General features: G+C 38.5%; 1 protein-coding gene across 5 annotated transcripts in view; it reads right to left on the bottom strand.

Annotated features, from left to right (window-relative positions):
* Positions 1-26,862, bottom strand: part of ITPR1 (inositol 1,4,5-trisphosphate receptor type 1) — a 259,894-nt gene that overhangs the window by 184,068 nt on the left and 48,964 nt on the right. For all 5 annotated transcript variants that reach the window (XM_060766304.2, XM_067463479.1, XM_067463478.1 and 2 more), the window contains exon 3: positions 22,229-22,299. In XM_060766304.2, the coding sequence (XP_060622287.2) occupies positions 22,229-22,299 (71 nt within the window). The remainder of the gene's footprint in view (positions 1-22,228; positions 22,300-26,862) is intronic.

The raw sequence follows: 26,862 nt of genomic DNA, 5'->3' as shown, positions 1-26,862 counted from the left end.
GTACATAATGAGACAACTTAGAGATGGAACCCAAGTCTAAACAAGGATTTCATTAATGCTTCAAATGCATCGTATACACAAACCTGGAGACAGCAGTTTTATACCTAGCATTTTTAATAATTTTGTGCATGAAACAAAATATTTTACAAAATTCTATGCATGAACCATTGGAGTCACCCATGTGGACAATTTTGGATGTTCCGTATTCTGGATTCTGAAATTCCAGAAATTCAGGGATGCTCAATCTCTACCAATTTGGAAAAATCAATTCACCTATAAACATCAGCGTGTGTGTTCATTCTAAACCATTACGAGACTAACAAATCATTTAGTTCAATCAGATGACCAGTATTAAAATGTACACCTTCCCATTAAAAATTATTCACATTCACATTTACATTTTGTTTGTTGTTGTATTTGAACCATTATGATTAAAGAGGGCAGGGATGACCTATTTCTGTAGAATCCACGTAGAAGAGAAAGTGACCCTAAAACAGTAAAGATACAGAAGAGGTACTAAGTAGTAATGAGTAGGACATAAAACTAGTAGTATTGAAGAGTGGTGAGGGTTTTTTTTTACTCTGAATGTGACTGAGGGAGCTAAACATAAGTGAAAGGGATTACTTTATATGCATATGTTTTTCCATCCTGTCTTTTCATTCCTCCTTTATTCAGCCATTTTCCCTTCCTTTCCTTCCTTCCTTCCTTCCTTCCTTCCTTCCTTCCTTCCTTTTTCTTTAAATATTGTGGTTCTTTGAGACATATTTGCAATGATAGCGCTATTGAATTAAGTGTCGAGAATTCAGGCTACTGGATAACCATTTGTTTGCTGGGGGAACCATTTCTTAACAGACTAGAACAATTAGTTGAGAATTTAACAAGATAGCCAGTTAATACCTAACGATGAGTCGCTTCAGGAGAGATAAAGTAGGGTATGAATAAACATAACAACAGCAGCAACAACAACAACAACAACTTAGTACTTGACGAGGCAGGAAAGAATTTGGAGATAAGGCACATAACTGTGCATAGCAATAATCATGATTCCAGTTGTGTTTAATTATTCCAAAGCTGGAATAAAAGAAGTCTCCTGCCAAGACACTCTAAACAGGAATCTTCTGGTGAGACACAGCATGTACTATGTCTGTCGGGAAGAACAAAAGCAGGGTGTCGATCTTCATGCACCGCAGTGAAAACAGATAAATTAAAGAGATGCAAGGAAAACATATCAGCTGAAAGAGGACTCTTAACACAGAATCAGTTCAAGACAGAAAGCATCTAGTATCTTTCCTCTGTGTATAGAATAAGGGATGAGTAAGACAGCAAACAAATCTGAAGTTCTCTTCAGTTCAAAACAAACCAGAATCTGTCATTCATTACATCTGAATATATGCATGTTTTCAGTGCCACCAGTTAGGACCAGTACACAAATCTGACTCATTTCCAATGCTCACGTTGAATTTTATCCAACAGCAGGTTGTGTTTTTTTTTTCCCCCTTCATTCAAAATCCTTACTGGGAATTTGAAGCAAGTGTCTTTGTTCTTTCAGCACACAATAAACACCAAGATAAACTTTATGTGTTTGAAGTCCTTTTTGGAGATAACCATCCCATGTTTCTGAACAGTGAAATTGCCATGTAAGGCACGATAGCTGGGAAATTGAGTACATCATAAGAAATCAATTGAAAACGTCATCTCAAAATAAAAACAAACAAGTGAAATATTGTTTTTATTAGGAAGACAATATTTCCAGATTTTAAAGCACAACAAGCAAGCCTCTTCCTACAACCTCTTGGCACTGTTTGTTGCCTTATATCACATTCAGTACAAAACAGCGTTTCCTTTCTTCTGTAAGTAACTGAGTAAAAAGAACATAATGCAGCTGAAGGTAGCTCAACACCATTTACTAATCCAAATAATGAATTCTGAATCAAACCATCCAGATCAGGCCAAAACTAGTTGGAAAAAAATTACCCCAATTTGGTTCCAGAACAGAAGGGCAGAAGCTCAAGTGATTTGATTGATATGAATATAAAAAACAAACAGAGAAAAGGCCTAATAAAATATATTCAACATGATAATGGAAGACAGCACTGTAATCAGACAAGAGGGAAGTGTTGGAGTTTACCCAAAGATTTTTCTCACATGCATGGAGGGACAAGAAATCCACCAGCACTACTTAGGAAACAGTGTTTCTGGGAAATGTCTGTGTGATGCGATTAAAATGATATGGTGAATTATCTCTTCATCTCTTAATTGTGTACTAGATTTAGCTGTTTATAGCAGCTCACTGAAAAACACTGTGATCAAGGTCAACTAGTTGTTGACTTTCATCTGAGTTTGGTCTTTGAGTCTTTCTTAGTTTCACAATCTTTGATGAACAGCCTTTTCTGTTTGCCTTTCTTATTATTTTGAATAGTAATATGCTAATAAATCTGCATGAGTTTCAGATAGGACTTATTTCTCACCCAACTGCTCCAGCTGTCAAGTTCCTAAGTAGAAAAAATTATTTAAAATCATCTCCACAATTCTTCTGATTGTCTCGCAGTATTTAATTTTGCTCTGCCAACAGGCATGTTTATTTAATTCACAAATCACACACAAGACTATTCTGCTACACGTTTAATTCTACTGTGAAGCAAGACAACATAAAATTATTTTATTGTCCATCTGGCAAACCACTAAATTTAATTTCCATTACACTTCCTTAGTTAAAATTGTAAATGATATTTAAATTCTGCTGTAATTCCTATTATATCTGTTCATTATTTTAACTTAATCATGATGTATCTTTGCAGCAAGTGCTGCTAGAGATGAAAGGAATCACCATGGTTCTGTCACTTGCAGTAAGACTTAAAAGGTCAGTAGCTCTTGTAGTAATGGAAACAAGCCTTCACTTCCACAGAGGCCCCTTCTACACTGCCATATAGTCCAGATTATCAAAGCACATGATCACACTGTCTGCTTTGAACAGTATTATATGAGTCTACACTGCCATATAATCCAGTTCAAAGCAGACAAACTGGATTTTATATGGCAATGTAGAAGGAGCCTAAGACTCATAAGGGCTCAGAATGTATCTCGAAAGTAGAGACCAGGCCCATTACATGCTAGTTTTTTTTATTCTCTCCACACATTTTATAACATTACTTTCTAAACTTCTTTTACAATCTAGGAATGCTCAACAATTAGAGGAAGTGGCACTAATTACCCCCTTGGTCCTACTTCAGCCTATATTTGGTCATCCAACTGCTTATGTCTTCTTCTTTCTAAGCTACTTTCCCAATGGAGGGGTTAGCATTGTGACTGTCGTTTCCACAGTGTTAATGCCATGTACATGTTTCTTTGTTTCTGGCCAGCACTCTGCGCCATAGAGGGCTCCTGAGTGAACAACTGTAGTATAGATCTTAGCCTTGAGTTATTCAGACATTTTTGAGTCACACAGAATGCCAGTAGTCTGCCACCATTTCAACCAGGCTGCATTTATTCATGACATACGTCTGGCATTGTGCCACCATATGTGGAGACCAGTGACTCTAGGGTGATCTTCTTTAGTGATTGTCCATTAGTTTGAATTGTTTTTCTAGTTTGAAGGTCACATTCCAGATACTCTGTTTTGGGTATGTTTAGTTGAAGTCCATTTTTACTAAGTCTATCACTTCATGTCTGCAGCTGTTGTTGGAGGGCTGAACATTTTTGGTGGCCAAGTGCAATGCCATTTGCAGGAGTGGTTAGGGATGCAAAGTCTACAAATCTGCTGTAGCAGTGTCCATGCAGAGTATGAATAGTGAGAGTGCTAATCCCTGATACACGCCAATAGTGATGTTGAAGGGTGGTGAATGTCCCTGCAGGGCAGCAGACTATACTTGTTGTATTATTGTATAGTACTTTATTCATGTTACATAGTCTTCTGGTATTCCATGTAACCATAGTGCTCACCAGATCAGGACATGGAGAACCAATCAAATGCTTTTTCAAGATCAAGGAATGCAAAGTGCAGTGGTTTCTTCTTTTCCTGATGCGTTTCCATGAGTAACCAGACAGCATGTATTGCAACTATTGTTCCACACCCCCTGACAAAGGCACACTGATTTGGTGTAATGGCTGTGTGACTTCTTAACCTTTTGTCCAGTATTCTTTCGAATACTTTCACTGCATGACACAAAAAGTATAGTGGCTTATATGTTGCACATTGCTGATGTCTCTTTTAACCTTCCAAACTGGTTAGGTTATACTGGTAGTCCAGTATTGTGAATATTTTTGTTATGATTTTGTTGAATAGTGATGCTAGAAAGTTAGCACCACAGTCTGAGAATTTTCCAAATTTCAACTGGTATGTCATGCAACTGCTTATGCAACTGCATATCAAAATAATTATTTGGTGCAATGACTGGATGGGGGAGACACACATACAAAAATTCACTACAACACTCCTTCCCAATGTGATCCCCATCATATGCTTTGAATGTAAAGCTTCATTGAGCCCAACCCTCTGCTCTATGCAGGATCTACAGCTAAAGTATTGTAGCTCTCTCTATTCTGTATATCCTCTCCTGATATCTTTTCTCCCCTTCCTTTTCCTTCATAAGACAGGGATAACATGTAAATAAGAAATAACTCTACAATGGACTAGCAGTTCAGGTAAGTATGGAAAGAAAAGGGGGGAAACTCTTTGTCCTTGGCTTGAAAAATTACTTGTCTGCCCTCTTTCTCTGAATGCAATAGCTCCTGAATCCAAAATGAGGATCTTGCTGCAACCTCAGAGAAGAATTGACTGCTGAGTTCATAATTGCCATCAAGAACTCTGCTCTGAAGTCACCAAATTACAAGGGCAGTTTGCTGAATGTTCCAGAATACATGATTAAACTCACAAAACTCCTCAAAATGTAATCCAGGTCTGTAAATCTGTGTGGGCAATACTAGTTTCCAGCTGTATCTGTATGCCTAGAATGTGGAGTGGCAACTAAGTTCATTTGCTTGATGGTTTCAGCTGTATAGGTTTCATGTGTCTGCTCTAATGAACAGATCAATCTTTCACTGCAGGAGAGAGGGGATCTGAAAGTTTACTGGTCCTGCTACAGATGCTTGGAGTGGAATAATTACATTGCAAAAGCAGAAACTCTACTGGAGCCATCCAGCTCCAGTATGAAGCTGGAACTAACTACAGAATATTAATAATAATGTAATAACTTTATTTTTATACCCCGCCAACCATCTCCCCAAAGGGACTTGGGGCGGCTTACAACGGACAAGCCCAAAAATTACAAATAGAACACAACCAATTAAAAACATCAGATAAAATATAAAACAATCACATTTGTAAACAACATCAAAACAATATGGCTGAGAATAAAGAACATAGCTGAGGTACAGATTCAATGAGTGAAATACATTCTGAAGGAGCTCAAGGAAAGTGCAACAAACTATAGGTAGGGCGGAGATACTGTCATCAAAAGTGCTGAGGTGGACGATAAGAGGGTCGACCTAAAGTGCTGAGCTTAAAATAGGGGCAGGAAAATTACTAGTGGACTGCTTAATCAAACACACACTGGAACATCCAGGTTTTTAGTTGTCTCTGGAAAGAGGACAAAGTAGGAGCCTGTCTGATCTCCCTAGGGAAGGAGTTCCAGAGCCCGGGGGGGGGGGCACCACCGAGAAGGCCCTCTCCCTTGTCCCCCCAACTGTACTTGAGATGGCGGAGGAAGAGAGAGCAGTGCCTCCCCGGATGATCTCAAGGTACGTACTGGTTCATAGGGGAAGAGGCGATCACAAAGATATTGTACCATATCCTCAAACCCTGATGCATCCGTAAATGGCAGGCATGCACTTAATGTCTGCCATTTCCTGGCATTCTGGATCTCTAATGACCATGGAAAGCTCTTAACATGGGGTGTTTGAACTAAGAGCTTCATGCTAATTGAAATTAGAGCTTAGTGTTCACTGTGAACAGGTATATTCTGCAATATCATTTGCTCATGCAAGAAAAACGAACACAACAATTGGTAAAAATCAGGCCCAGAGAATCCAAACTTTTTGTGTCTATTTATTTTTTCACTCAGCATTCCAATTGTACAAAGCACACTTTAGGCCAACTCACCTGAAACAGAATCCTTTCCCCTTAAGCTCTCATTTAAACAATACACACTGTATGAAGGATTTGCAATGCTTCCAGATTCTCAGTGTTCTCTTTACTGTAAACAAAGATGCAAGGGGTAACTTCTACCAAACTAGTGGTTTCTGAAGTTTTCAGCTAATACTTGTAGTCTCCACAATGTCTGCAAAGAGACATATGGAATACTTCTACGGAAAGGAAAGAACCGTGGAAACCACAATCACATTAGCTCTTTCTCCTCTCAGGTCCCTTATGTTTCCTCCTTGACTATTACCACTGGGTGTAGCAGGGAGGGTCCTGCCAAGTGTGGATGAAGTGAATATCACACCAAACTGAAGAGGATTTCCCCCCCTCTCACCATACAAAATAACTGTTAGCTATGTCTTAACCTCTGCTAGAATATACCAGGTTTTATGGACTTACTCTAAAGAAAGAGCACTGTCAGTTTAACAATGTGATGGCCAGAATCAAATTCTGAAGATAAGCTAATCCAAGGTAGATCTGCACTTATTAGGCATAAAATAGCCAATGTGATTATATAACAATGCTTCAATTTTAAAAACCAGTGTCATCTAGCAAATAAAGTGTTAGACTCATACTAGAAATATTTGCTAGACCATGAGGCTCGCGAATGAGCTTGGGCCACTATAGTTGAACTTCCCTTACCCAAAACTCTTAGGACCAGAAGTGTTCTGTATTTTGAATTTTTATACAGCCTGCAAGTAATTTCACATTCGACACTTTAAATAATTTTGTGTGTGAAATGTATACTGAATCATCAGAAAGCAATAATGTCTCTCTCTCAGCCTCCCATGTGGACAATTTTTGGATTCTGGAGTATCTGGATTTCAGAATTTTGGATAAGGGATAATTAACTTGTATTATGACAGACATGGTAATCATAAAACAGTCTTGTTGGACCTATATTTCTGTACAGTAATCCAGGATGTAAAATCCCGAAAGTAAACACAATGGAATAATTGTAAACACCATGGAATAAAACACAGTACTGTGACCTAAGCTAGTATTGTATATTTAGATTTTTAGATTTTTAAACAAATAGTATGGAAAACTGGATTTTTGCACGCACTCTCTCTGAAAGATAAATATCTTCTGATGCAGGACAAAAGATAATGTTGCCACTGCTTACGATTCTAGGAAGGAATCCAGCACTTGTTGCAGAAACTTATATTTATATTGTCAGGCATTGGCAGCTAAAATAGCTCTTTCGCTTACATGGAAATGCTCAAATTTCAAAGTGAAAAGGACAAAGTTTCAATCAACTAAAGATTTACACATATGGTTTCTGATAAAAATTCTGCTTTAAATATATAAAGGATTGGGGCAACATATCAAAGTTAAATATGTAAATCCTCAATTTAAAGCAGCAGAAATCAAATTAAGGTTATATACCAATGACTTGCAAGCGGTCTGGCTGGATCAAAAACCACCAAAATAAAATCAACAAACAACAGCTATCACAAATTTTGCTTTTCTCATGCTTTTTAAAAAAGGTTATTCTATATCATGGCTTCTACAAACATAATCAACAAGTCAATTGCAATATAGTTGCTTTCTCTAGCAGCTTCTGTCTCACTGTCCCAACACAAAATGTCCATTTTAATTGCCTTACACATTGTTTTTCTAAATAGTGATGTCGCTACTTCAATCTTTCTCCAGAAAGACAAATTTCTCCATTATTTGAATGGAAAAAATTGAAATATGTTGATGAAATTTCTTTTAGGTGTCTGAGGCTGGTCTGGAAGTTTTTGAGTTAAGGCTGCCCATCTTCTTTGTATTATTCAGGCCTTTTAAAAGATTTGCGACCACCAGCTAAGACATACACAACTTTAAGATCAACACTAAGTTGTATATCACTATTTTCAAATAAATTTTCCCCTCCAAGTACAGTAGGCCTTTCTGGAACCTTCAAATAATATAATTTTGGTGTATGGTGTAATCAGGAACTATATCTTTCTTATCAGAAATAAATAGTTCCTTGGGCTTCCTGCCAATCATGCCATTGAATTGCTTGGGTGGACCTAACAATACCTAGAGAAGTGTGCTCAAGTATGCCTACAGTGTAATTGTTACAGAACTTATTATGGAAATTGACCACAGAATTGCACTGAACATCTAGACAGAGAACACTTCTTTAGGCATCACTAGGTTGTTGAACATGATTCTATGGCATTCAAAGCTCTTTGTGTATAAAAGAAATTGTGTTCAATGAGCTCATGTAGTAAGCAGAACTACTGCTATAACAGGAATGCTACTTTAACCCTTTCTTTCCTGGAAGATTTCTTTCTTTCCAAAGATTGCTAGCTAATGGGTCATGGATTGGCACTACTCCATGGACCACCAACTTGAACAGCACTGCATTACACATGCCAGAATATACTGGAGAAAGTGTTGTCTTTGGCAAAAGCAGTTACTCACTGCAAGTAAGTTTCCTATGCTGAGAATGGCTGGTTTCCATCATCTATGGTTCTGCTTCACCGACAGCTCTGTTTCCTGGTTGAACAATTTTGCTCGTTTTATACTACATAACAATAACTCCTCACAATATTGAAAAAAGCAAACGGAGAACCAAGTAGTTGTTCTTGTTGACTTATGGGAACTAGAAATCCCACATGCCCTTCTTAAAACTTCAGCATTTGAATTTTCTGTTAATAGATTCATCTTAAATTACTGGATACGTTAACAAGTAAGATCCATGTGTAGGTGCACTAATCTTCATCACTACAAGAGATGGGTTAAGTACATAGGCAGACATTTTACATTTAAAGGTATCTTTTGTAGAAATATTTTTTCTAGTCTCCAATTCAGTTAAGTTACATACTGCAAGTCTTAGATGCTCTATAACTGAAGCATGTCTAGCTTTCACATAAAAGCTCTCTGTCTTGAAAGACATGACAGAATCACGCTGTGGTTTGTTATGCCTTGTGAAAACCATCAATCTGAGTACATCTCACCTTGACAGCTAACATAGAGGATACAGGGACAATCTCTGCCACAAAAGAACTGGATAGGCAGGTTTTCATACCTTGCATAACAAAATGTCTGTAACTGGAAAACTCAAGGGCAGATGTCAAGGACTACACGACTGTGCTGTACTCCTACAATGACAAAGTTCTTTGCTACCTACCAACAGGTATGTTGCTATTTTTAAGGGGAAAATGTCACTAAGGCCAACAATGTTGGCAAGTACTCTGAGCAGAATTCTGCTGAATATGCAAATGTTAGTTTCATTTGATATACTTACTACAAGAAGAAAAATGAATAAGATGATGCACATGCCCTGGGAAAATAGCACAGAGGTGGAAATATAAAGGGACAGATCTGCAAAATCTGCAGTCTATTTAGAAGTCAAGCCATTACAGTTTGGCAACTATATTATATTTGCAATGTACACATGTGAAAAAGCACACTTGTTCAAATCATACATAATTTGCTAATTATAACTTAAAGAGGTCAACACTCTAGGAATCTCAAGGGTCTCCAGCACAACTCCATTAGAAGTTGACAATAGGATCACACTGGAGCACCTCTAGGAACGTCCAGATCACCAAGCATGACAGAAGCTGCCCATAGAGTTGCACTTGAGAAAGTGTATATATTTAGAAAGCTTATTTTTAATCAAATCCCTGAATAATCAAAACCGTAAAAGTCAAAACGACAAATGTGAAGGGTGAGCTGTATAGCAGCATATGTAATCTTGATCGCTAACAGAACCTGGCAAACTATGAAAGCACTAAATGGGCTTTTTACACTGTCAGCCCCTAAAGATTATCCCTCTCTGTGACCATTGGTTTTTTTTTGGTTTGTTTGTTTTTTTGCATTTTGAGTCCATCATGAAAACTAGAATACTTGGTTTATGGAATTATTGGGGGGGGGGGGGGCGGTCTAGGCCTCAGATGTGTGGCAGAGAATCTCAGAAAGGAAATCCTACAAAAATCCCGAATCCACCCTTTGGATCTATCTTAATCTATATAAATAAAATGTAATGTTCATTTGTGGGATTAACATAACTCAAAAACCACTCGATGAATTGACACCAAATTTGGACACAATACACCTATTAGGCCCTAAAGTGACCATCACTCACAAAAACACTGAAAAACACAGCAAAAGAGACTTAAAAAGTCAAAAACAAAATTACATTACAACGAATGCACAAAACCATATATATATATATATATATATATATGCGCGCAAACACACATAGACATGTTGTTGTTCATTCGTTCAGTCGTCTCCGCTAATTGGGAAAGAAGTCGTCCAGGAATACCTGGCCGCTCTTAATGAGTTCAAGTCCCCAGGGCCAGATCAACTACACCCCAGAGTATTGAAGGAACTAGCGGAAGTCATTTCGGAACCATTGGCAACCATCTTTGAGAGTTCTTGGAGAACGGGAGAAGTTCCAGCAGATTGGAGGAGGGCCAATGTGGTCCCAATCTTCAAGAAGGGAAAAAAGGATGACCCAAACAACTACCATCCGGTCAGCCTCACGTCGATACCGGGCAAGATTCTGGAAAAGATTGTTAAGGAAGCGGTCTGCAAACACTTAGAAACAAATGCAGTCATCGCTAATAGTCAACATGGATTTATCAAAAACAAGTCATGCCAGACTAATCTGATATCTTTCTTCGATAGAGCTACAAGCTGGGTAGATGCGGGGAATGCCGTGGATGTAGCGTACCTGGATTTCAGTAAGGCCTTCGACAAGGTCCCCCATGACCTTCTGGCAAGGAAACTAGTCCAATGTGGGCTAGGCAAAACTACGGTGAGGTGGATCTGTAATTGGTTAAGTGAACGAACACAGAGAGTGCTCACTAATGCTTCCTCTTCATCTTGGAAAGAAGTGACGAGCGGAGTGCCGCAGGGTTCCGTCCTGGGCCCGGTCCTGTTCAACATCTTTATTAATGACTTAGATGAAGGGCTAGAAGGCATGATCATCAAGTTTGCAGACGACACCAAATTGGGAGGGATAGCCAATAGTCCAGAGGACAGGAGCAGAATTCAAAACGATCTTGACAGATTAGAGAGATGGGCCAAAACTAACAAAATGAAGTTCAACAGTGACAAATGCAAGATACTCCACTTTGGCAGAAAAAATGAAATGCAAAGATACAGAATGGGGGACGCCTGGCTCGAGAGCAGTACGTGTGAAAAAGATCTTGGAGTCCTCGTGGACAACAAGTTAAACATGAGCCAACAATGTGATGTGGCGGCAAAAAAAGCCAATGGGATTTTGGCCTGCATCAATAGGAGCATAGTGTCTAGATCTAAGGAAGTAATGCTACCCCTCTATTCTGCTTTGGTTAGACCACATCTGGAATATTGTGTCCAATTCTGGGCACCACAATTCAAGAGAGATATTGACAAGCTGGAATGTGTCCAGAGGAGGGCGACTAAAATGATCAAGGGTCTGGAGAACAAGCCCTATGAGGAGCGGCTTAGGGAACTGGGCATGTTTAGCCTGAAGAAGAGAAGGCTGAGAGGAGATATGATAGCCATATATAAATATGTGAGAGGAAGCCACAGGGAGGAGGGAGCAAGCTTGTTTTCTGCTTCCCTGGAGACTAGGACGCGTAACAATGGCTTCAAACTACAAGAGAGGAGATTCCATCTGAACATTAGGAAGAACTTCCTGACTGTGAGAGCCGTTCAGCAGTGGAACTCTCTGCCCCGGAGTGTGGTGGAGGCTCCTTCTTTGGAAGCTTTTAAGCAGAGGCTGGATGGCCATTTGTCAGGGGTGATTTGAATGCAATATTCCTGCTTCTTGGCAGGGGGTTGGACTGGATGGCCCATGAGGTCTCTTCCAACTCTTTGATTCTATGATTCCATGATTCTATGATTCTATGATTCGTGACCTCATGGACCAGCCCACGCCAGAGCTCCCTGTCGGCTGTCACCACCCCCAGCTACTTCAAGGTCAGTCCAGTCACTTCAAGGATGCCATCCATCCGTCTTGCCCTTGGTTGGCCCCTCTTCCTTTTTCCTTCCACTTTCCCCAGTATAATTGTCTTCTCTGGGCTTTGCTCTCTCCTCATGATGTGGCCAAAGTACTTCAACTTTGTCTCTAGTATCCTTCCCTCCAGTGAGCAGTCGGGCTTTATTTCCTGGAGGATGGACTGGTTGGATCTTCTCGCAGTCCAAGGCACTCTCAGAACTTTCCTCCAACACCACAGTTCAAAAGCATCTATCTTCCTTCACTCAGCCTTCCCCAAGGTCCAGCTCTCACATCCGTAGGTTACTACAGGGAATACCATGGCTTTGACTAGGCGGATCTTTGTTGCCAGTCTGATGTCTCTCCTCTTTACTATTTTATCGAGACTGGACATTGCTCTCCTCCCAAGAAGTAAGCGTCTTCTGATTTCCTGGCCACAGTCTGCATCTGCAGTAATCTTTGCACCTAGAAATACAAAGTCTGTCACGGCCTCCACATTTTCTCCCATGTTGTAGTACAGTATATCAGCAGCTGGAATGGAGAATCTATAAATATGTATTTATGATCCAAGCATTCTTGATTTTTCCTATCCCCTAGTGATCCATTAAAATATTTTATGATGTAGCCTTATATTGCATTGATGTTTAGGAATTCTGTATAATGTTCCTTAACTGAAATGTTAGGGACAGGTTACTGAATTTTTGTATTGCTAGATAATTTTTCATATAGTTTCACAATAAATTTCAGTGTTTTCCCATACAGTTAATGGAAACAAAAGGTTAAGTTCCTACACCACAAACAAGAAGGACACCTGAATCAGTTTCAGCATATTTTTCATTCAAAACTAACAAAACACCCATGTGAAACAAACAAATCAGATAAGTCTTATATAAACAGTAAAAAAAAAAAAAACCTGAATGTTCTAGAGACCACTACAAATTTGCCGAAATTCCAGGGATTTTTTTAACTATTCTCCATCCTTAGGATTTCAATTTTTCTTCCCAACATATAGACCTATGCTTCTTGAACATGGTTGGGTTATATTAAAAAGCAGACTTATCTCCTTCTCTCTGTTCCATTTGCTTTGTTGTTCATGATTGCTCTGTAAGGAATTCTGGAGAAAGTTGATGTTTACCTTATACATAAGTACACATAGCTACAGTAGGATCAGCTATAGTAGAATCTCACTGTTTTCCAACTTTAGTTTTATTGCATTGATTACCGCAGATACGCTGCTGCAACCAGCAATGAAAGTCCATTTTTCTCCATCATTCCTTCATACCATTCTCCTAATGCTGATGCTGCTAAAATAGAATTCAGCTAGACAAAGGGCAAGTGTGGCTGGAGAAGCATAAAAGACTTTATAAATCTGAGCTTCTTTGTAAGAGGCTTTCTTAACTAAGGTGTGCCTGCATAATGTTTCCAGCCTTATGAAACAAAGTGAGTTGCCAAGACTCTTCTGATAATGAACTGTTGTCAAGAGGTCAGAGAACAGCAACATTTATGCATATGCACCAGGAAAAAGGTTTCTGAAGGCCAGATAGACTTTTACAAAATCTGTTAGCACAAAAGCCCAGTGTTTACAGTAGACTCTGCAGAAAATGTTTCAGTTGTACTTCATAAAAAGGAAAATCAGCCTGTTTAGCAGGCCTTGCGATGCTGATCTAGCTTCAGTAAATGTTTGAATTTTATACCTACTTTACGAATGTACACATCCGGAGTCACATAAAAATTTCTTGGGCAAAATGGGGTCACAGAAATGAGTCAAGAGTGGAAAAGATTTAAAAAGCCCTCTACTAGAGCACTGGAATCTGGTATTTTGAATTTAGTCTTTCAATGAATGGGTGTTTGCTAATGTTGTAGTTGACTTCAGTAAAGTTTTGCTTTACTTTCCCCTCATGTATATGCACTTTTTTCAGAGCCTATGCAAGGCTAAGCAGCCCAGATTTTAATTCCCTGTTGACTTCTCAAGGTATTTCAGTCCCATGGTGTCTTGTAACCAAGTATAATATTTCATTAAATATCATGTTCATACTAGATTATTAAGTAGGGAACATACTAATTTTAGAAAACTGATTATCTAATTCCTTATAACAGAGAGTTATTGCAGCTAAGGTCAGATTTTATGCAGGAACTATGGCAACAAAACTGCAATATGCCTTTGTTGACAATGCCGGCTGCTAGATTTATTAGCAGTAGGGTTCTACTTAATATTTAACTCAACCTTCTTGGCATGCTTGTTGCCAGTGCTGCCCAAAGAGTTATATGGGTTTTGAAAGAGGTAAAAACGAGTTAAATGTAAGCTCCAAAATTAAAAGCCAAAATGTGTTTAAAACTGGCTGCAACTAGTCTTTCTTGATTCCCAATACTATGTAGGCAGGAGGGCAGGTTAAGTAGTCTTGCTTCCCTTTAATATGCAATGTTACCTTATAAGCACGTTTAAAGGCAACATGGGGGACAGCAAGGAAGTAGGCTGCGCACACACATCCTCAGATATGGAAGACCCGTGTAGATCTCTTCATTAGTGCTAATGTTCAACTTGGGCTAGATTTCATAGTTCGAAAGGATGAAGAAAATTGGGGAGCTTTCCTGCCTCTCTTTCTCAAAAACTTCTCAATAAAATGTATAACTACTTGTAACTTAACACATCTACAACCCATATTCATGAGACATATGGAGCCAAAAGTCAAGGTGGGGAAAATTGTAGTGTTCTCCAAATGATGTCATGCTTCAATCAGGAATTCCTGAACGAAACAAGAGTACTCAGATCCAATTCAATTGACTTTCACCTCTGCTTATGGCACCGAGACAATTTTGGTCACCTTGTTGGAAGATCACTTCAAGGGAATGGCTCCAATGGACTTCTCAGTAACTTTCACTACCTTGTGGGCTCCCTCCCTGGGATGGATTTGCAGGCAGTCTTTTGTGGTGACTCCAGACCTTTGAGGTGGGATGGGGGGCAAATCAGAAGATCTCAGTTCTTGTGGGTTTTTTCGGGCTATATGGCCATGTTCTAGAGGCATTTCTCCTGACGTTTCACCTGCATCTATGGCAAGCATCCTCAGAGGTAGAGGTCTGTTGGAATTAGGACAATGGGTTTATATATCTGTGGAATGGCTGGGGTGGGGCAAGGAGCTCTTCCCTGCTGCAGTTAGGTGTGAATGTTTAGCTAATCACCTTCATTAGCATTTGAAGGCCTGCCTGAACTTGGGAAAATCTGTTGCTGGGAGGTGTTAATCTGTGCCTGGTTTCTTCCTCTCTGTTGTTTAGCTGTTATAATTTTAGAGTTCTTTAATACTGGTAGCCAGATTTTGTTCATTTTCATGGTCTCTTCCTTTCTGTTGAAATTGTCCACATGCTTGTGGATTTCAATGGCTTCTCTGTGTAGTCTGACATGGTGGTTGTTTGTGTGGTCCAGCATTTCTGTGTTCTCAAATAATATGCTGTGTCCAGGCTGGTTCATCAGGTGCTCTGCTATGGCTGACTTCTCTGGTTGAAGTAGTCTGCAGTGCCTTTCATGTTCCTTGATGCGTGTCTGGGCGCTGCGTTTGGTGGTCCCTATGTAGACTTGTCCACAGCTGCATGGTATACGGTAGACTCCTGCAGAGGTGAGAGGATCCCTCTTGTCCTTTGCTGAACGTAGCATTTGTTGGATTTTCTTGGTGGGTTTGTAGATTGTTTGTATGTTGTGTTTCCTCATCAGCTTCCCTATGCGGTCAGTGGTTCCCTTGATGTATGGCAGGAACACTTTTCCTCTGGGTGGATCTTCATCTTGACTCTTGTGGCTTGTTCTTGGCCTTGCAGCTCTTCTGATGTCTGAGGTGGAGTATCCATTGGCCTGGAGAGCCCAGTTGAGGTGGTTCAGTTCATCTTGGAGGAGGTGGGGTTCGCAGATTCTTTTTGCACGGTCTGCCAAGGCTTTGATGGTGCTTCTTTTTTGACTTGGGTGATGGTTGGAGTTTTTATGTAGATATCTATCTGTGTGTGTGGGTTTTCTGTAGACGGACCTCACCTGTGGACGGAGGTTTTCTGTAGATGGACCTCACCTCTGAGAATGTTTGCCATAGATGCAGGCGAAACGTCAGGAGAAATGCCTCTAGAACATGGCCATATAGCCCGAAAAAACCCACAAGAACGAAGGTGTCCCTGTTGCTAATAATACATAAATTGAGAATGAACAAACTGAAGCTTAATCCAGACAAGATAGAACTTCTCCAGACAAGACAGAATAGGAATTCAGTTCCTAAAATCTCAGGTCCATTATCTTGAATATATTTGTAGACTCAAACTAGAGCCTGGAAGCCAAATTTTGGCAGTAGCCAGAAGTGCATTTGCAGAGTTCAATCTAGTCTGACAGCTGCATCCATTCTTAAAGATGCTTGATATGGCTACAGTGACACATCCCATTTAGTTTACTGTAATGTATTCCTGTTTGAATTACTGTAAATGGCATTGCCTTTGAAAACTATTCAGAAACATAAGTAGATTTAAAACGGCAGGAACACATAAACCCCCCTCATTGAAACACCTTTACTGGCTACCCATTTATTTCTGGGCACAATCCGAAGTGCTAGTTATGACCTATAAAACACTTCATCGTTTACATTCAGACTCTCGGAAGGGCCATATTGTCATAACCCACCCCATGAATGACTCAGAAAAGGAGGAGGAGAGGGAGGCAGATTGCCATAAAGCTGCAGCCCGGGAGAGTGAAACTTGCTCTGAATCAGAGGACATGGAGACAGCAGGAGACCTTGCTTTGCAGGAGCTGGCAAAGGCTTATGATGCTGAAGATACATCCTATACTTCCTTTAATGAATGAGAGAGAAACACCACATGCAGCTTCAGTTAAATAATAGACACTGATCCCATTAAGCAATGATTAGCACCTGTCATCTTTAAAGAGCTGTCCATAAATAACCCAGCAGTTCTTCCGCAGCCTTAGTGATGGCAACTGTTTTATCTGGTTGCCTGGCAGCTCCTGTTCGTGTTCTTGTTTCACCTTGATCTTGGACCGATTACACTGTTTACTACTGTGTTTACTACTTGCTGGCCCATGTACCTGGACTTCTGAACTGCTAATATGACTTCTGGATCATCTTCATGCTTTTCCATGCATCTTTCTCAGATAACTCATAACTAGCTGGCTTGAACTGACTATGCTACATCTCCTGCACCAACCACTTGCTTCCTCAGGCACTTGGTAACTTGTATTCAGAGCAAACATCTCTGGAGACCTTTGGAGAATAACCAATTATGTAAAAGTATTTTCTAGTGGAGTGTGGATATTATATGTATAGACAGGACTTTGTAATACTATGGTATTTTAAAAAATAGGTTTAACACACTATTCTTAAAAATCTTTTTTTACCATAATATTTTTAGCTCTATCTTGTTTTAACCTTGTGGCAAGCCAGTTTGGATCCCATGTTGGGAGAAGAGCAGGATATAAATTACATGAATGAATGAAATGACACCATAAAAGTAAATATTAAGCATTTATTCTAAAATCTACCTTAAGTGCTGCTCCTCATACACTTTAAATAGTACAGCTCCATAATTTGTTATATTTTCTTGGACAAAATGAGGAGCATATGGAACAAATCTACATTAGTCAAATATTGAGATAAATTGCTACCAATTACACTTAACATACAAAATGTTGTACAATAATGACTGCTATCTTTTTGATAAATAATCTTATCTGTTAACTTAACAGTGAATTAATACTATACTATAGGTGAACTATACAACAGATGAGCTAGAATTAATACTATACAATAAATGAATACTATACTAGACAGGAACTACTATAGTTCATCTCTTTTGACCTCCTATCCATTTGCTTGGGTTCCATTATCTTGGGAAGTTATTTTAGTACTGATTATCAATTACGCTTTACATTCAGAAAGATCAATATATTTTCTACAATACATTATCTTATAAGTCAAAGGTAATACAAACCCAAAAAGATTGAGTTTTAAGAATAACAAAATAAATATTTAATTCTTCCTAAAGATTTTTCTATATACACTTATGTATAAGTCAACCTCACATAGAAATTGAGGGAAGGTTTGGTATCAAAATTGATATGGCCTGTGGATAAGTCAAGGGTCATTTCTAAAAGGGGAAAATATGTGTATGGAGAAGTCAACCCAGATTTGGGGGCTAGGTTTTTGACTAACATTTCTTTTATGTTCTCCAAAGTGTGCTAAACTCTTGCTTTTCATCAGTCTGTTCATTTTTATATAATAGTTAATACTGTGCCTTAACTTGTATATCAAAAGGAACTATTTCCTTCTCTAATCAGAGTACTAAAAGGCTTTTTAAAAAAATGCTTGGGAGGGAAACCGGTGGCAGTAGCAGTTAAGGTCAGCTGTCCCCACAAGGCAGTCCTAGAGGTTTCCTCTCAGGAATGACCCTCAACTTATCTACAGATCATATCGAAGTCCATCAGCTTATAGAGTATATACAGTACATTAGTAATGCTGACAACTAAAGTAAAACAGATGTGAGATGTAACCTAAATTATAAAATTCCATTCCTGATCCATCCCACATCTCTGTTTTGCCTATTTCCTCATTTGTTAGAATACAGATCTGTAAGTCTGTATATTTGACCAACTTTGGAAAGATAGTCTGGGATGTGGATCTGACAGATTCCCATGGGCTGAGGGTGAGGGACACCAGGACTCTTAGAGGTCAACATGATCCTGAATAGTTGAATGAAGCGGACATTAACATAGAACACTTTGACCATATATGGTCACTTTTCAATAAAAAATTAGTTCCTTGCCTGAAATTGAAGGAAACATTCAAAAGCAGAACCTTCTGATGCTATCCTATTGTACATGAAAGAGAAGATGGAAATGCAAAGCATGTCAGCTACTGCCTTCATTTTGGGTCTCGATCAAGAGAAACAACATCAACAAAACAACAACATGTTGCTACTTGCTCACATTGCAGTAAACTAAGGTTTCCAAAACAGATCTGAATCAAGCCATTACAGAGTTACTCTATCCAACAAGTCTAAGTTGTCCAGAAATTACTAGGTCCATAAACACATTGAGCAACTGAAATTATCAACAGTGCTTCAGAATGTTTCTTCTAAATGGAGCTTGTTTCATTTTTATAAAATAATAATAATAATAATAATAATAATAATAATAATGTATTGTCGAAGGCTTTCATGGCCGGAATCACTCAGTTCTTGTGGGTTTTTTTGGGCTATATGGCCATGTTCTAGAGGCATTTCTCCTGACGTTTCGCCTGCATCTATGGCAAGCATCCTCAGAGGTAGAGGTCTGTTGGAATTAGGACAATGGGTTTATATATCTGTGGAATGGCTGGGGTGGGGCAAGGAGCTCTTCCCTGCTGCAGTTAGGTGTGAATGTTTAGCTAATCACCTTCATTAGCATTTGAAGGCCTGCCTGAACCTGGGAAAATCTGTTGCTGGGAGGTGTTAATCTGTGCCTGGTTTCTTCCTCTCTGTTGTTTAGCTGTTATAATTTTGGAGTTCTTTAATACTGGTAGCCAGATTTTGTTCATTTTCATGGTCTCTTCCTTTCTGTTGAAATTGTCCACATGCTTGTGGATGCAGGCGAAACGTCAGGAGAAATGCCTCTAGAACATGGCCATATAGCCCGAAAAAACCCACAAGAACTGAATAATAATAATAATAATAAAAACTTTATTCTTGTATCCTGCCACCATCTCCCCGAAGGGACTCAGGGTGGTTTACACAAGGTACTAAAAACAGAACATAAAATAAGCACATGGATCAAGATAGTCAGTTTCATCCAAAAATCCCTGGAGTTGAGAAGCCACCACCCATTCCAGAACCTTGCCCAAAAAGGGGAGATTAGAAATGGGCTGATAGTTATTTAGTACCGAGGAATCCAGGGACGCCTTCTTCAACATTGGTCTTTTTTAGGCTCAATGGTATTTGTCCCTGCTCCAATGAGGCATTTATAATCCTTGTGAACTATTTACCTAATTCCCCTTTATAACTTAATGTATAAAGGTAAAATTAACAACATAAATTTAGTCGAATGAATGTAGCTGCTATACCGCTTAAGATGCAACCATTACACCTGCTACTGTATTTGTTTGTTTGACAGAGATTTTCTTTATTTCAAATTGATTTTAAGTACCCTAATTAAACACAACAAGCATTTTTCCATGCACCTACCACCCACATCTCCCTTAAAATACTCAAGTTCCACCAACAGAGCATTGGTTTAATTTTGTGTTTGAATACATTATGCCACCTCTTCAATGCAACCAACTCAATACACACGTCCACTATTTTGCACTACGATAATGACTATGTTTTTCAAGTCCAGGTGTTCATATATTCTGTCTCACTCTCAAAATGTTTCCAGTCACTGAAACAGAACAGTTCATGCAAAATTTTAAAAAGCTTCACTGCAAACTCTCAACATAAAAATTCTTTTGAATAGATCCAATCAGATGCCCAGTAACTCTACTTTGTCTTCCAACAGTTACCATGCAGGAGTCATCTACACTGCAGAAGTAACACAATCTGATTAACTGCTATGATTCAAAGCTATAGAATTGTGGGGTAGTAGTTTGGTGAGGCACCAGCACTCCTTAACAGAGAAGGCAAAAGACCTTATAGAACTACAACTCCCACGATTCCACAGAATCAAGCAATGCCAGTAGTTCTACAGTCTATTTGAGATGCACCTCGAGTCACTTCTGAAAGGGCAAAAAAGGCATGAAGAAATGTCAAGTTATGGGTGTATACTGCTGTCTGTTTTAGAACTATTTAAAAGAGTGTTTAAATTTATTTTTAGTTCTTTAATTAATATTTATAAAGTGTTTTCACCTACCTACACCCCTTCCCCTTATGATTTCCTGGTAGGTAATTACACCAAAAATAAATGTCACTGAATGACTGATAGGCAGAGTCCTCTATAATTTCTTTGAATTATAACTCCCCTCATACTTGACCACAAGCTGTGACTTGGGGCCAATCAACATTTGGACAACCACAAAATATCCTTACTAGACACAGATCAGATCAGAACACAATATTCTTTCTGCTCTCTCTGTAACCAAGGGTTTTCCCTTGTCAACCAAGACTAACGGTGGTGCAAACTGAAAACTGAGGTCTAATGAAGAGAATATCCAGGAGCATCACCAATTCAATTAACATCCCTTCAAAGCACCAACAAAAATGGATACTAATTGCCAGAAGAAATTGTAAATTTAATAGTTGCATTACTAGCATAAAGTTAGGTTCAAAAGAGATACTTTCTCATTTCTACAATAATAATAATAATAATAATAATAATAATAATAATAATAATAATTCATATTTATAACTTGCCCTCTCTCCTGAAAGGGACTCAGGGTGACTTACAGTGCATAACTGTTAAAACAATGCAAAAAAACCCAAAACAAACAATAATACATAGGTCAAATTAACAATGGAGAGCTACTGAATAAAAGTAAGTAAAAAGTTGACCCATCATTTGCAGATGGAATTTATTTTAAGGGACTCAACTTTAAGTTTATGTAACACCACTAAAATCAAGCCAGGGGTAGTCGCTGGACTGTCCTTTTTGGCCCTGCTTTTGTTTAGTCAACCCAATTTAAAACACAGACTAGGAATTCAAGCAACTGGACTAAATGTCATAAAGCTATATCGATACTCACTCCCAAGTTCTCTAATCCACTGTCTCAGGTTCATTCCTAGCAAAGACAAGCCCTTCCATAACAGAATAAATTAAATAAATGTGTAATACTGAGATTTTCTGGTCTCACTCAAAACACATAAAAGTCACTGTATTCCCATAATCCAATAAATGAGTAATATTATTCCGTTCAAGGTGCGCAGCTGCTATTTTAGATAAATCTGACCAGAACACAAAAACGCATCATCATCACAATACCAGTAATAATAATACTAATAATAATAGTAAATGTATTACCTGTCTCTCCTTGTGGCTCAAGGCAATGTAGAACAGGATTATAACAGAGAGATAAAACCCAAGGCTATTCAAATACATATAACAGGATACACATAGTTAAAAAGTAGGTAAAAATTCACTGATAAAATGCCAGTTAAAATTCTCACATTAAAATTGAGAGGGTTCGTGATAATGGCCTAAAAAAATAAGAAAAGAGGGGCCTCACCTCTGAATTTTTTGGGTGGATTGTTAAGATCTCCTGTTTCTGGCTGGACAACACACCGGTCATCCACAAGTCTGAAAAAAGAGAAAAGGGGATAGAAAAATTAGGATTAACAGATTAAAACATATTACACTGTTGAGTCATGATCACTGGACAGAGATTCTGTAATACAGGCAGTCTCCGAGTTACAAACATCCAACTTATAAATGACCAATAGTTAAGAACAGAAAGGATATTCACTCCAGAAAGAGTTATCATGGTGGAAAGGTGTCTCCACTGAAGCTTTATCTCCAATCCTTGTTTCCATAACAAGCCAAACTTTTCAAAATCCAATTATCACAGGGAAAAAGAGTGAGGTGAAATCTTCTAAACAGGGCGCACAAACAGTAAAGAGGTGTTAACCCTTGCGTATGCTATCCAAAGCTATAAATGTGTGTGTATACACGTACATGTCCATGTCCATGTATATGTATGGCTGGAGTTACACTATAAAATGTGCCTGTTCCAACTTACAAACAAATTCAACTTAAGAACAAACCTACAGAACCTATCTTGTTCCTAACTTGGGGACTGCCTGTAATAAATTTAAGAAGCTTTTCAGAGAGAAAGGGGGGATCAATACAGAGGGCAAGCTATATGTCACACTCAAGATCCATATTGCTTTGTACTTCCCATTCCTTGCTCATCCCTCATTTCAACTATCCAAAGGAATACTAGCTTTAGCCCTTAAAATCTGACTTTAAAAATTAGCAATATAGAAGAGGGGAAAGCAAATATATAAAGCATGTTATCTACATAGTACTCATGCTTCAATGTGGAGCCATGGTGGTGCAATGGGTTAAACCCTTGTGCCGGCTGAAATGCACCCGGGCATCCCTTAAGCAACGTCCTTGCAGATGGCCAATTCTCTCACACTAGAAGCAACTTGCAGTATTTTCAATTCGCTTTTGACATGATTATAAGAAATGCTTCAATGTGATGTTTTCTAGTATTTATATTTATGAATCTATTTCTGGACATCACATCTTAAAACTACTGATAAACTGGGGCAACTCCTGCAAACAACAATAAAAATTAAGAGGGGATGAAAAGGAAATCCTATGAATAATGGCTGAAAGAGCAGAGCATATTTAGCCTGAAGAATGAATTAACTGGAGGCATGATAGTATTCTTCAAATACATAGTATATATGGCTGCTGCCCTATGCTGCTCCAAAACATAGGATAAAACCAATGAGACACATATTAAAAATAATTTTTAGCTGAATATTATGATAAGTCTTCTATTAAAGACTGCCTGTGATTATCTTCATTGTAAGTAAACATACTGAAACAGAATTCATCATCACAGACAATATAGTGTTTTAGATCTCAATTATTCCAACCTATGTCTCTTTAGTAGACTGGATGGTCTTCCAATTCTAATATTCAAATACAATGAGATCCCTAACTGTAAGGAAGCCATACCTATCTATCAGCTTATTTTGATTTGTAATCCAGTTCTATGGGATGCGAAGTAGCAGAAAGAGAACTCTGATCCAAAATGAGGATTACAATGTTTTGGAAACCCAAAGATCAAGACAATAAATATATACTCATTTATCCCTGACATGGATTGCACTCAAAGAGTACTTTGTGTTTTCTTCATATACATGTGCAACAATATTAGAGTATAAAATCTAACTTGTAAAGCCAGGACTTTTAACTTGTTAGACTTACATTGTTTTTAATATGTATGTTGTAAGCTGATTTCATAGAATCATAGAATCAAAGAGTTGGAAGAGACCTCATGGGCCATCCAGTTCAACCCCCTGCCAAGAAGCAGGAATATTGCATTCAAATCACCCCTGACAGATTTGGGTCCCTTTGTGGGAGAAAGGTGGGATACAAATAAAAAATTATTAATATTGCTATTGTTACTGTTGTTATTATTGTTGTTATTATTGATGCCTATGTTTGTACTCTACCCTCAGTCAGTCACTGAAATCTCAGAGATCTTGGATATTTGTTTGCTTTCAATGTAACCTATTTTTTCAGAATTCCTAAAAGGAAAAATCCTAAATACACTATCCAAAATTCCTTGGTTGAAATTACTCCATATATACATTTATATTTATGCATGTATGTGTAGGTAAGCAAACAGCTGCTGATTGTTTGAAACATGTTCTTCCTCTTAAGACAGACAACAATAACAACTAAATCACATAGTTAAAATCACACATTGCATGTACAAAATTGTAAATACATAAAAGCATAAATTATAAATATTTACTAATATACAATCAAAGTGAAAACAAACACCAGCTGTCAAAAAAGCAAAGGAGGAATTATAAGTTTTTTTAAAAAACCATATTAGAATAATTTTACTACGTTCAGTTAACGCCAGTTGATGTAACAGATTAAAAAAGTGATTTTGTCCCAATCATTTCAAAAGATAATAACACCCTTGAGTATTTAACCATGCAGAAGAAAAGCTATTCAAAATAAGGTATCCAAAAATATTCAGAAGATAAATGTAAAATAGGCCATGAAAGAAAGGAAGGATTATACCAGTCTGGAAATTATCATTAACACAGAAAAAAGAAGGACGCGCTACATATTCTCTTCCAAGTAGTAGTAGATTTAGGACTAAAGTTTCTAGCCAACTATTAGAAGACATGCCAACAGCTAAATGCTACCCTTAGTACCCACATACCCTTAGCTTGCTGGCTCCTTGCAAAGCAGTCAAAAGACCATAAGGGTATAGTACCTACCAATCCGTTTAAAGGTCAATACGTAACGACTCTATACGACCATAACATCTGGAAAGTGCTAAGCAACTGTTTCATATATTCATTGACCCACAAGAAAAGAATTTACACCACTCAATAGTTTACTGCGAAAACCTTGCCCAGTACTTTGCAAATAAAATTGATGAGATCCACTCTGACTTGGATGTTGTAACTAATATATCTCCATGAGATGTGCAACTTCGCTCCTTGCTTGTCCAGTGTTAATATTTTTTCCATTTCTATAACTCAAGATAGAAGTAATTCAAGGGAGGGGTGAGAGTCACCACATGTGAGTAAGATGAAAAAGACAGAGGGCTCTGGCTGAGTGGTCACTACTTCATTTAAACAAGGAAGAATTTGCAGAACTACGAAAGGCCCTTCCCCGGATCACACTGTGCTGTAAAACTATCAGCAGGTTCCAACATTCCATTGGTGGGCAAGGTACTGTAGTGTGTAGTGGCCTCCCAGCTTCAAGATTCATTGATGAGATGGGTTATCTAGATTCATTGTAATCTGATTTCAACCCTGGCTATAAGGAAGGAATTGCTTTAGTTTTCTTGGTAGATGGCCCACACAGAGAACTGGACAAGGGGAGGGTCCCTGTTAGTTCTGCATGGCCTCTTTGTGGCTTCTGATACCATTGACCATAGGATCCTTCTGAAATGACCACATAAGCTGTAGCCGGTCTCAGAACTAGCCTAACTGTTCAGATGAGCTGAAAGCCTCGATTTGCTCCAGATTCTTGGGAAAACTTTTGTTGACACAGCTCAAGGCTACACTATCCTGAATCAATTCCATGCATCTTGTAGCCACCATAAAGATGGTTCATCCTTTTTGGGCTACATGTCCATGTAAATATACCCCAGGACATGGAGCAATGGATTCAAGTTGCAGAAAAAGAGATTTCATCTCTAGGATTGTAAAAAAAAAACACACAATATACAGAGTTATGTACAAATCTTGTAGAACATGACACTTTTGAAAACCGGTTTATCAGGTTGCAAAACAAACCTTCCCTGTAGTTTGACTTCTTTACAGTAATTAATCGAGAACAGCACAAATGACTTGGAAAGCTGCTAATTCTGGTTGACCAATTCCTGCAGAAATTCAAATTCCAGCTCAGTGATCAGATAATCCAGGGCTTTTACATTTATTTTTTTTTTGTGTCTCAAGGCCCTTGAAGGATGGAGGTTTGCTAAGGCAGCAAACATTCCGACCAGTTTTCTCACTCATTCTGAATCGTCTTAATCCAGGATCTCCTTTCAGCATCAAAATGTCTCTTTCCTTTACCTGTAACCCTAATATGAAGTCGACAGATACAAAACAGTGGTCATCAAGCAGTCCTCAAGTGTTTTGTGTAGCCTTGAACAAACTGTCACCAAAATTACAACTGACTCCCATCATCAATTGACACTTCTCATTGACGCTGACCCTACCAAATGCCCCAAAACTGGGAATTATGAAAAACTTTCAGGAGTTGCTGTGAAGCTAGACTAGGAGCGTGCCTCAGATATCAGAAGGTCTGGGATACTTTCTGGGCTCAGGATATATTCTAGGATATATTCTAGGTGTATGCCAGGATCCTTAATATGCGTAGTTCTTAGATATGCTACTGAAGCTGACAGGAGTTTGCTCTTCATGTTAAAGGCCAGAGTGCCATCTCTATACATATTTAAGTCATACTTAGCTCTTTAAATGTTGGAGGACAGAATGTGTTTTGATAGTGTCTGTCAAACAGTTCATGACCATAGTTCTCAGTGCTGCTTATGAAACTGACAGGACACTTAAAAAAAACCCATAGAAAACATAAATGGTGAACATCTGGCCTTAAAGTGTCATACCATGTAGGAAGGAATTGATTTTTCAT

The sequence above is a fragment of the Anolis sagrei genome, chromosome 2, assembly GCF_037176765.1.
Source record: "Anolis sagrei isolate rAnoSag1 chromosome 2, rAnoSag1.mat, whole genome shotgun sequence".
Taxonomy (NCBI): domain Eukaryota; kingdom Metazoa; phylum Chordata; class Lepidosauria; order Squamata; family Dactyloidae; genus Anolis; species Anolis sagrei.
Note: the sequence above shows the minus strand (reverse complement) of the source record. Positions and strands in the feature narration are given on the sequence as shown.